The 12,095-nt window shown below is 49.5% G+C and overlaps 1 protein-coding gene across 5 annotated transcripts in view; it reads left to right on the top strand.

The window, feature by feature from the left end:
• HPRT1 (hypoxanthine phosphoribosyltransferase 1) overlaps positions 1-12,095 on the top strand; it is a 51,558-nt gene that overhangs the window by 35,073 nt on the left and 4,390 nt on the right. For 2 of the 5 annotated variants that reach the window (XM_027608385.1, XM_027608382.2), the window contains exons 7-8: positions 1,780-1,826; positions 2,050-2,126. In XM_027608385.1, coding sequence (XP_027464186.1) covers positions 1,780-1,826; positions 2,050-2,126 — 124 coding nt within the window. The other 3 variants (XM_027608384.1, XM_027608383.2, XM_027608386.2) reach the window with 3 other exon arrangements.

The raw sequence follows: 12,095 nt of genomic DNA, 5'->3' as shown, positions 1-12,095 counted from the left end.
ATATAGGCATAGCTCAGTTTATTGTGCTTTTGCTTTGTTGCACTTTGCAGATACTGTGGTTTTTTTGGTTTTTTGGTTTTTTTTTTTTACCGATTGAAGGCTTGTGGCAACCCAGCATCGAGCAAGTCTGTAGGTGCCAGTTTTTCAACCGCATTTGCTCACTTCATGTCCCTGTCACTTTTTTTTAAAAGATTATTTATTTATGTATTTGAGAGAGAGTGTGCAAGCACGAGCGGGGGAAGGAGCAGAGGGAGAGGGAGAAGCAGACTTCCTGCTGAACAGGGAGCCCGATGTGGGGCTCAGTACCAGGACCCCGAGATCATGACCCGAGCCGAAGGCAGACACCTAACCAACTGAGCCACCCAGGCGCCCCTCTGTCACATTTTGATAATTCTTGGAATATTTCAAACTTTTTCATTATTATTATATTTGCTGTGGTGATCTCTGATCACTGATTATGACTTCTGAAAACTCAGATGATAGTGAACATTTTTTAGCAATAAAATGTCTTTAAGATATGTACATTTTTTTAGATGTGATGCTATTACACACTTAATAGACCTCAGTATATAGCGTAAACAGTTTTTGTGCACTAGGAGACCAAAACATTCATTTGCCTCCCTTTACTGTGATACTTGCTTTATTGTGGTGGTCTGAAACCATACCCACAAGATCTCTGACGTATACTTGTATGGTTTATTTACTTATACGAATTAAAAAAAAACACACACACAAAAAGAAACCTATGTCTGTGTCCCATCCCCAGCAATTCTAATGTAATCGGTCAGCGGTGTGGCCTGGGTATCTGGGTTTTGTTTTGTTAAAGTTCCCAGGTGAGTCTGATGTGTAGCTAAGACTGAAAATCACTTTATGTCTTTCCCAGCTTTTTTTTTTTAAAAAAGATTTTATTTAATTATTTGAGAGAGAGACCAGAGTGAGAGGGGGAGCACGAGTGGGGGGGCGGGGTGCAGAGGGAGAAGCAGGCTCCCCATTGAGCAGTTAGCCTGATGATGATGCAGGGGCGGGGGGGTGGGGGAGGGGGGCTCGATCCCAGAACCCCAGATTCATGACCTGAGCTGAAAGCAGAGGCTTCACCGACTGAGCCACCCAGCTGCCCCTGTCCTTTCCAGCTTTTCAAATACCTTTTTCTAAGAAGGTGTAAAATCATGAGTTTTATTGGGACTGCCCTTAACATGTAAAGGCTCTCAAAACACTGTCGATAGCTTTTCTTAATGGCTGAAAAATTTCAGCAGGTAGTACACACTTGGGTTATGAAATTAGCTTATGTTAGAGGTGGCTTATCCCAACTGCAATTTTTGCTCTCAAAAATAAATACTAGCTCCTCGAGCATGCTACTTATTTTTTAGCCTCATGATATTTGTAAGCCACGTATTAAGAGTCTCAAAAGGTGATGCTCACATCTCCCGCACCCCTTTGCAGCTTTAGGATTGGATTTCCAGGGATTGTGAAACTGCTTGTTGCCACTCCCCATCCACTCACCCTTCTGATTCGCTGCCCTTTGGTGGGTGCTGAGTGGTCAAGGTGGAGCTCTCAGAACTCTCAGTCGTGTTCCGGGCGGGGAGCAGGCAGGGGCCTTGGCTGTGGTGGGAACGCACTGCTGGCCCGCCCGGTCCCTGTGAGCTAACTCCCCATTTCATAGTCTTTCACGTAGAAAGTATTCTAGGTGCGGGTGAGACCATGTCTCAGAGCATGAATGTTCTCTTTTGTAATGCCCAGTCATGTCTCCATGTGTCACATGTTACATTTTGTAATTAACAGTTTGCTGGTGAAGAGGACTTCTCGAAGTGTTGGCTATAAACCAGACTGTAAGTGAATTACTTTATGTCAGTCATTTAACCATCTTTGACCCGAACAAGTTTTCCATGAAATGGTTGAGAGTTACTTTAGAGGGTATTTGGTTTTGTTTTTTTTTGTTTGTTTGTTTTTTTAAGATTTTGGAGAGTATTTGTAGAGAAGGCACATTCATAAGCATTCGATTTGAAAATGATGTTTTCTTGCATCTAAATGATGACTTATGATTCTTTTTAGTTGTTGGATTTGAAATTCCAGACAAGTTTGTTGTAGGATATGCCCTTGACTATAATGAATACTTCAGGGATTTGAATGTAAGTAATGCCTCGTTTTCTCACTCTCATTTTTCAGAACCCATATAAAAATTTACGAAAGAGAAGACTTGTTTTCTCTTTCCAGCACCTCATAATTTGAACAGACTGATGGTTCCCATTAGTCACATAAAGCTGTGGTCAAGTACAGACGTCCTTAGAGCTGGAACTGGGCCAGGCTGGGGCGACACTTCTTGCTGGCTGCAACAGTTGAACAGCTTTAATATACAATAACTGTCCCATTATTATTTCAGATGATAGATGTAGTCATAAGTAAGAAATAAATGAATGTTTAAGTCTTTTCACTCACTCTCCTTCAAGCACCCGCTTCTGCTCCGCGGGCAAGAGGCCCGGGTGTGCGTTTCCTCACACGGGTGAGGAAGATGCAGAAGACCCCACCAACCTCTGTCCAGTAGAGCCCCTACAGCGCAGCACTGTTCGCCTGAGCCATGCAAAATGCTCTTCTTGCCTTTCGTTGCACAATACGCTTTTCTAATGTGAGTTTCTGGATTTTTATTTTGTAGCATGTTTGTGTCATTAGTGAAACTGGAAAAGCAAAATACAAAGCCTAAGATGAGAGTTCAAGTTGAGTTTGGAAGCATCTGGAGTCCCATTGAAATCATCAGTAGAATGTTCTAGTTCTGTGGCCAGCTGCTTAGTAGAGCTTTATTGCATGTATCCTCTCAGAATTTTATCCGTTTTGTATTTTAGAAATGCCCGTTGCTGCATTCCTGAAGTCTTTATTTGCAATATGAGCCTATAGACTATCTGTTCTCTTGGCGTGGAGTGTTGTTTGACTTGTGAATGAAAAAAATCTCTTAAACCACACCACTATCGAATGAAAATATTGAAATTGTATCTGTAAGAAACATTTAAAGAGAAGATATATTAGTTTTTTAATTGGTATTTTAATTTTTATATATTCCGGAAAGAACAGAAGTGATTGAATATTGTTAATTATATACCACTGTGTGCTTAGAAGAGTAAGGAGCCGTCAGTTTCCATATCGGTGACAGCATCTACAGTACTGTTCTGTTGGAGAAACCACATGTCTTGGAATTATTTTGCTGTTTCAGTAGTGTTAACTGTTTTCTCGCGCTTGTTCTGATGATTTCTGGTGAATCTGTGTCAGCAGTTCCTTTTAAATACAAATCAATAAATTCCAAAAAACGTTACCACATTTTGAATTCCTCGGTGTAAAACTCCTTACAATAAAGGCTGTCTCTTGAAAGAAACTGCATACCTCTCATTTCCCTACAAATTAACCTAGTGTCTTTTTCTATTGGTTACCTTTTCCTTGTCTGTTACGTTTTAGCAGCTATTTTAATTGTAATCTTTTTTTTTTTAAGATCTTATTTATTCATTTGAGACACAGAGATACAGAAGAGAGAAAGCATGAACAGGGAGAGAGGCAGAGGGAGAAGCAGGCTCCTCGCTGAGCCAGGAGCCCGATGCGGGGCTCGATCCCACGACCCTGGGATCATGACCTGAGCCGAAGGCAGACGCTTAACCATCTGAGCCACCCAGGCGCGCCCCCGCTTTTTTATTAAAGATTTTTATTTATTTATTTGACAGAGAGCGCGCACAAGCAGGGGGAGCTGCAGGCAGAGGGAGAGGGAGAAGCAGACTCTTCACTGAGCAGAGAGCCTCGTGGGGCCAGCCCAGTCCCAGACCTGGGATCATGACCTGGGATCATGACCTGAGCCGAAGGCAGACGCTTAACCATCTGAGCCACCCAGGTGCCCCTTAATTGTAATCTTTACCGAGCCCAGCGAACAGCGATCATCTGGTAGAGTGCGTTGGTGAGGCTAGTGAAATTCTTACCAACATTTTAAGTTTCAGACACACAGTATGCTTTATGACATGTCACCGTGTTCGAGTAACAGGGCTTTCTCTCGCGATCCTGGTAGATTGTTCAGACTGAGAACGGCACCAACACAACCTCTTGTTTTTTGGGACCAGGAAGACCGGTTTTAAACCCAAACCCTCAGGGGCCTCTCAGCTCCAGATGAGGTATGAACCAGCAACCCCGGGAGCCATCTAGCCACATCGATGCCTTAAAAAGTTTGCTGTCCTTCCCAAGAGCAAAGTAGGGAACTTGAATTAATACCGAGTAATAACTTGTTATGGTCGTGGAGCTTCCTAGTTTATCAAACCTTTTCACTTTGGTTATCTCACTTGGTCTTCATAACCCTGTGACGTTGAGGTTGGTGTTGACATGGGTGTAGCATCCACCGTAACTCCCGATTCCTCCCCTCCCCTCCCCTCAGCACGTCCTGGCCTCACGGTGGGCTACCCGGTTTGCTAGGCAAGCGGCCTCCTGCTGCCCATCCCCCTTCCCCTCCCCTTTCCCGGGGCACTTCCCACCTTCTGTTAGGTTGAACCATGTGAAATGACCCTTCTCGTAGGTAAAAAACAAAAACAAAAAAAACTGTTGGCTGGTGGCAGTTTCAAGTGGTGTGCCCTAAAAACATGCTGTGTGGTTTACATTTGTATGTACGGCTTCCTGTTTGTCTCCCCTCTCCACGTCTTCTAGAATGTCAGCTCCATAAGGAAGACAAGAATTTTTTCTTTAAAGACTTTATTTATTTGACAGAGAGAGACAGCGAGAGAGGGAACACAAGCAGGGGGAGTGGGAGAGGGAGAAGCAGGCTCCCCGCCGAGCAGGGAGCCCGATGCGGGGCTCCATCCCGGGACCCCGGGATCATGACCCGAGCCGAAGGCAGACGCTTAACGACTGAGCCACCCAGGCGCCCCAAGACAAGAATTTGTATCTGTTTTGTTCACTGATGTATACTCAGTGTCTCGAAGATTTACTAGGAGCTCAGATGACAATTGTCAAATGCGTAGCTAAGAGCTCTGGATTAGACTGTCCTAACCTTTGCTTATTAGTGCTGTGACATCGAGGTACTGAACTTTGGGGCCTGTTTTCTCAGCTGGTAAGTGGGGACAGTGGTGTCTCTTCACAGGCACGTGGTGAGGAGTAAGGAGCTGCCATAATGCAGGTGGAGTGGGACAGTGGCCCGGGAGCGAGCTGGCGCGCCATAAACTGTGGTTGATGCTGAAAGAAATGAATGTTTTGAGAAGTGAGGTGCTCGGCTAGTCAGCGGCCGAGATTTAAGCTGAGATCTGTCAGATTCTTGCTGCTGTAGCATGAGGAGCCTCAGCTGTTTCTCCCGAGTCGGCTGAGCTCTTTAGCTTGCGGTTAGGTCATGTCTTCGCTGCTTGGCACACCCGTCAGGAATCCCAGCTACCCGCCGGGAACGAAAGGCCTGGGGAGCGTATCCTCTTACCTCGTAAGAAGACGCCTCAGACCTTACTTCACCTGCCATCGGGGCGCCTGTTCCCAGTAATTTTATTTCCTTGACCAACTTGCAGCAGATTAAACATTGTCCATTTATAGGATGACAGAAAGGGCACACTTGACGGGAGCAGTAATTTCTGGAATAACAGTCTGTCAAGGGAGAGGAAAAGTACTAAAAAGAAAAAAAAGGCTAAAGCCTCCTGGGGCCCTTTTTGGTCATTTAGCCTGGGAGCTGCTGGTCACAAATGTCACACGTCCGTAATCCTCGGGACTGCGCTTTCATTTGCTTGATTTTCAGAGACAGGGAAACATGGGATCTTACCATCCAAGGCAATGTGGGTGCTCAAAGACCTGGAAAACTGTGTGTGCCAAACCGTCCACATGTCCCCCTGTTGTGAATGCTTGTATGTGACTACTGTTTGCATCATGCCTGTAATTCCGTGTGTAAAGATGGCCTGCTGGTCTAATTCATCCACTTGGAGAGTTAATGTCCTCCCCTGTGGTTGAGACTCTAGAAACACTGAGCACCCTCTGGGTGCCAGGTCCTGGGGAAGACTGGCAAGGTTCCTGGTCTTCTTGTGTGTGCGTGTGTGTGTGTCGGCGCTGGAGAGAGAGGGTGTGTGTGTGTGTGTGTGTTGGCGCCGGAGAGAGGGTGTGTGTGTGTGTGTCGGCGCTGGAGAGAGAGGGTGTGTGTGTGTGTGCACCGGCGCTGGAGAGAGAGGGTGTGTGTGTGTGTGTCGGCGCTGGAGAGAGAGGGTGTGTGTGTGTGTGTGTGTGTGTGTGTCAGCGCCAGGGAGAGTGTATTTAAGTGTGTATGTGCCAGCGCAGGAGAGTGTGTTGGTGCTGGAGTGTGTGTGCTTGTGTGTGTGTCTGCGCTGGGGAGAGAGAGAGAGAGTGTGTGTGTGTGTGTGTGTGTGTGTGTGTCGGCGCTGGAGAGAGAGGGTGTGTGTGTGTGTGTGTTGGCGCCGGAGAGAGGGTGTGTGTGTGTGTGTCAGCTCCAGGGAGAGTGTATTTAAGTGTGTGTGTGTGTGTCAGCTCCAGGGAGAGTGTATTTAAGTGTGTGTGTATGTGCCAGCGCAGGAGAGTGTGTTGGTGCTGGAGTGTGTGTGTCTGCGCTGGGGAGAGTGTGTGTGTGTGTGTGAGTGCACGCACGCGCATGTTTGCCCCAAGGAGCGTGTGTGAGTGCGCACGCGCGCGTGTGCCCCGGGGAGAGGGTGTGCGTGTGAGTGCGCGCGCGTGTGTGTCTGTGCCGGGGAGAGTGCGTGCTCGCGCGCGTGCTAGCGAGGTGGCGCCCGAGACGGGAGGCGGTGTGCCGGGCCGGGCCGAGGAGCAGGGCTTTGTGCTCTCTGCGGCCGGCGGCCCTGCAGGGCTGTTAGGTCGGGAGCCGGGATTAAGATTCTGTTTGCCGCTTCGGAGGCGCGAGGACGCCGAAGAGCAGTTCCGAGAGTGGCGGGGGCTTCGGGAGCCAGACCGGCACCGGCAGGGCTTACGGCCGTCGCCTACTGTGCGCCACATGTGGCGCCGAGTGCCTTACATGCGTTACGATTGCTTACAGCACATTTCACGGAAGGGACCGTCTCGGAGGCTCAGTTGTCACGTTAGCGGAGGGGAGGCTGCCGGGGACAGATTGGCCGCCATTTCTTCCCCGGATGATTGCAGTCACATCTCCAGTTCCCATCCTTGTCCCCCGCCCGCTGGACTGACACCCACACCGGCTGGTGCAGCAGTCCGAGTCCAAGGAAGATGTTCGGTTTGGCTCAGATCCTTCCTGGGGCTCCCCATTGGGGGGCGGGGAGGCCCAGGTCCTTCCAAGGGTGGATCGCGTACGGGTCCCGCCTCGCTGCTGCGGGGCCCCCTGGCCGCACCACCACCAGCACCACCACCACCACCACCAGCACCACCACCACCACCACCAGCACCACCAGCACCAGCACCACCACCACCACCACCACCACCACCAGCACCACCACCAGCACCACCACCACCACCACCACCACCACCCGGACCCGCTCACTTGCTGAGTGGCCCCCCACTCCCTTCGCTCGAGCACGGGGATGGCTGCCGGCCCCCCACAGCTGCTCTCCCTGCCTCGGCTCTTAGCCCCTTCCCGCTGCCCCCCCTCCCCCCTCCCCCCGCGCTGTATGTAGGCCCTTCTTTTCCTACTCTTGGTGTCTGCTTGCTTTTTTTGGATGATGTTCTTTTAAAAATAGAAGTCAGATAAATAATATTTCTACAAAAAATTTCTTAAATATTTGCATTTACTATATCATGAAAATTTTCTAGTTATAGAATTTATGTTTTTGAATGGTTGCATGCATCCTAGTTAATATACACATTTTAAACCCTCCTGAAGTTTTGATATTATAAAAAGACAAAATTAGGAGTTTATATGTCTAAGAAACCTCGAATCACTTCCTTTGGGTAACATTCCAGAATAATAATTGCTGAATAAAGACTGTAAATGTTTAAAAAAAAATAGAAGTCAGGAGGGGCGCCTGGGTGGCTCAGTCGGTTGGGCGTCTGCCTTCAGCTCAGGTCATGATCCCAGGGTCCTGGGATCGAGCCCCGCATCGGGCTCCCTGCTCATCGGGAAGCCTGCTTCTCCGTCTCCCACTCCCCCTGCTTGTGTTCCCTCTCTCAAATGAATGAATGCATTTTTTTTTTAAGATTTTACTTATTTGACAGAGACACAGCGAGAGAGTGTGTGGCCTGCAAGCCCGCCTGTGAACGAACTAACCCCCGGCCACCTCACATCATCTGTCCTTCTTGCTCACTTCACTTCAGCCACATTGCTCTTCTTTTAGCTCCTCAGACCTGCCAGCCCACCCCCCCTTACCTCAGGGCCTCTGTTCCTGCTGTTCCTTGTGCCTGTCACTCACTTCCCCCAGATCAGACGGGCTGGCTCATGGATTGCCCCGGTGAACCCTTCCCTGATCTCCTCTAACAGCCTCAAGGTCGCGCTCCGTGACCTGTTTCGGTTGCTTGTGGTCCTCGGCACCGCCGGGTGCTCATGTGGTCCCCACAGGGCAGAAACGGCCACGGCGGCCACTCTGCCACGCGCTTGGCTGGGAAGGAAGCCACCCGAGCGGCCGCGGCCGGTTTATTCCTTAGCCTAAGCCAGAGCGGCGCGGCTCCCATGGGATGGCACCGTTCTCCGGCCTGCAGCTCTCGCCGAGCTCGGGACGAGTCGGAGGTCCCACGGCTTAGCCCGAACCAGGGAGGCGGATAGGAAGCTGCCTCGTGGCAGACCCGGGAGATGAGGAGGGGGACGACAGACAGCCTTGCAGCAGCTCCTCACACGGCCGCTCACCTCTCCTTGCGCCCGGCAGGCTCCCGGGCTGTCTGAGACTTGGGTCCAACGGCAGTCGGCTCTCTCTATGCCGCCTAGGGGTTGGCATCTGTGGCGGAGCTGGTCCCTTATAAGCACCTGCCCGGCGGATCTTGGCTTTCTTTCTCTCTTTCCTGGCTTCCCTCATAGACCCCCCCTTGCCCCGTGAGGGCAGGACCTTGCCCCGTGAGGGCAGGACCTTGCCCCTCTTCCCTGCTGTGTCCCCAACACCCACCAGAGGGCCTGGCAAACTACGGTGCTCAAGAAGTATCCGTTGGATAAATGATAGGAAGTTAAAAAACAAGTAAAATATTTAAAAATGGTATCTGAGTTACCCAGAATGAGAAGCAAAACGTTTTCTCGGGTTGTGCAAGACAAAAAAAAAAAAAAGCAGAATTTTATTTCTTGCTAATACTAGCTAACATTGATTGGGTTATTAACCACATGCAGTGGAAGCATACTAAGCACTGTCGAACCTTTGTGATACCCCTAGGAGGTAGATGTTTTTTCACCATCCTGATTTTGCAAATGAAGAAATGCAGGCCCAGAGAGGTTGTGTAATTTGCCCAAGATCACACAGCTAGACGTGGCAGATGAGGCATTTGAACCCAGGCGGTCTTATTCCGGAACCTGCCCTCTTCGTCCATTACCACTTAACCTTTAGTGCCTGGTTCTTAGTTACAAACTAATACACTGAGGGCACAGAGAAAAATACTAAGCTCGTTGAAGGGAATAATTCCAAATGACTTGTGTATTAAACAGCTTTTCGAGGTCACAGCTGATCTTTAAGAATGTACACTGACTTCCTCCAGCACTGGGGACCGTTTTCAAAGACAATTGCGGAGTTCCTCCAATGTGATCTCCGAATTTTTCTGCTGGCTTATTTTACGACCCCGTGGGCAGCTTCAGACAAAATAACTCTCTGGCATGAAGGATTGTGTGTATGCTCTTTGCCATTTTTAAATGTGAATTTTATAGATCCCTCAAACCACTTGAAAGAGTAATGATTTTTTAATGGTTTTTCATTATTAGTTGTAACTTCCAAGCATTACTGATAAAAACTGCCAAATTCTTTCAAGTTTTCTCTTAACACAACACGGGTGTACTTCATAATGAGCCTCCTCATTATGATTCATGACTGAAGTGACTTTCAAACTCCATAGCTTTACAGTAGAACTTCCTTTCCTGACATTTCTTCGTCGTGACAATATTCGAGAGCTGTGAACATGAACCAGTTCGGTTCTCCCGCACGGGGCGTCGTCCGGAGCGCTCATCCCGCATCTGCCCATCGGCCCCCGTGTCCTCGTTGCCCTGCCCTTTCTCAAGGGCTTCCGCATTTCCCCAGCTCCGCAAGACCTGAGGGGTTCATCCTGGATGGGGCAGCTAGCGGCGCTCATCACCGTCGGGGCGTCCTGGCTTCCGGGGCCTCCGGGTGGAACAGAGCTAGAGGAGGGAGCATGCGCCCCCGCACACGTACACACGCATCTGTGTCTATTTCTGCATCTGTGTACGTAGGAAAACAAAGAGTTCACACTGCAGGCTGCTCTCATCCACACCGCAGGATTCATTCTAGCCGCCTTGCCTGATTTCTGAACTTCTCTTCGCTTCAACTTGGAGACTCTGGCTCCGTTCACTTGCTTGTTCAACCCCGGTATGATGAAGGACTTACGTGTGCCTGTGACAGATTGGACTAACTAGAGCCCGGTGTCTGTGGGCACATTTTTTTGCCGTAAGCCTTACGGTATCCGATCGAAATGCTTTTTTCCAGAATTATTTTCTTCTCCCTCCCTTTTAGCGCAGCTGTAGTATTCACCTGTCATGCAGTTTGATTCATTTGTTAGTGTATTTTATTTAGGCTCTCACATCCTAGTCGTGATTGAGTCTGACGGTGGATCGTAGTAAGAGCGAGAGCGATACGGAAAGGTCTGCTCGGAGATACTTTGTCCCCTCGTCCTGTTCCCATTGCCTCAGCTTTCCGCTCCTGCTCCCGCCCACTCGACCATCATCATCTTCCTGGCTTCTCGTGGCAGCCGTGTGTGTGCCGAGCACATACTACGGCTAGGCACGTTCCCCTTCATGGCAGCCCCTTGAGGTAGGTCCTAGGATCACCACCATTTTCTTAGATGAGGGGATTGAGCCCCACAGATGTAAGGACGTTGTCCGAGCTGACATCCTGGCGCATAACCGCTACCCCAGCCGGGATCTGACACCAGGACCAACACTGGGACCACCTTTTTCTTAAAATTCTCTGGTCCCTCCTCATCCTGGGTCTCCCTGAAAGCTCGGCAGGTCTGAAGTTCACCTTTCTGAAAACGTTCTGTTCACTGTCGCAAGCCTTGTTCTGCTCCGGCGTGGCTAGACAAGGGCCACGAGGGGCCACCTGGCCTTTGCTTGGGACCTGGGGGGAAGACGTTGCCCTCGGTCGATTCCACCCTCCCCGTTTTCCAAAATGTGTTGATGCGTCTTACTTGTAAATTTGGCAACCTAGCAATTTCTTTGAGAGGTCACCGAGGGTTCATGGAAAACAGTTGTCTGGGAGCACAGCGGTTCAAGGAGCATCCGCACTTGGCATTGTCGCTGTTCCGTTCGGTAGGTGATGATGGGGCCTTTCTGCGTCTCGGGCTGTGTGCTGGGCATTTCAGGGATAGCGCTGAATGCCAACGGTCCGCGCCCTCGAGGGGCTTCAGGTCTAGGAGGGGAGAGGGGCAAGTCTACCAGTGTTCCCAACGCAGGGCAAGGCTCCGTTCAGGGCCGAAGAAGAGGGTACACCTAATGTAATGGGAATTCAAAGGAAACTCAGAACGAGGAGGGGGAGGCAGGGGAACCTTCTGAAAGAAGCTTCAGGGAGAAGCAGCATTTAAAATATGGCTTTGGAGGGGCGCCTGGGTGGCTCAGTGGGTCAAGTGTCTGCCTTTGGCTCAGGTCATGATCCTCGGGTCCTGAGATGGAGTCCCACATCGGGGCTCCCTGCTCAGAGGGAAGCCTGCTTCACCCTCTCCCTCTGCCCCTCTCCCCTCAGCTTGTGCTCTCTCTCTCTCTCTCTCTCTCAAATAAATAAATAAATAAATAAATAAAATCTTAAAAAATAAATGAATGAAATACGACTTTGGAGAACAGGAAAGGTTTGACGAGGTAGATAGAGAGGAAGGAAGGCTGGGGAAAAGGTTTCAGCCAAAGGATCTGCTTGGGCAGAGGCATGGGTTAAAAACAAATCACAGGGCAGTGTGGGAAATGGTGAGGAGTCTATTTTGGCTGTGGCAGAGAGGATGTCGAGGGGAGCGATAAGAGAGAAAGCCAGCAGAGTAGACTGGGGTCATTTTAAGGGCTTCTGTATCTGTTA

This window comes from Zalophus californianus, chromosome X (assembly GCF_009762305.2).
Source record: "Zalophus californianus isolate mZalCal1 chromosome X, mZalCal1.pri.v2, whole genome shotgun sequence".
NCBI classification, from domain to species: domain Eukaryota; kingdom Metazoa; phylum Chordata; class Mammalia; order Carnivora; family Otariidae; genus Zalophus; species Zalophus californianus.
Note: the sequence above shows the minus strand (reverse complement) of the source record. Positions and strands in the feature narration are given on the sequence as shown.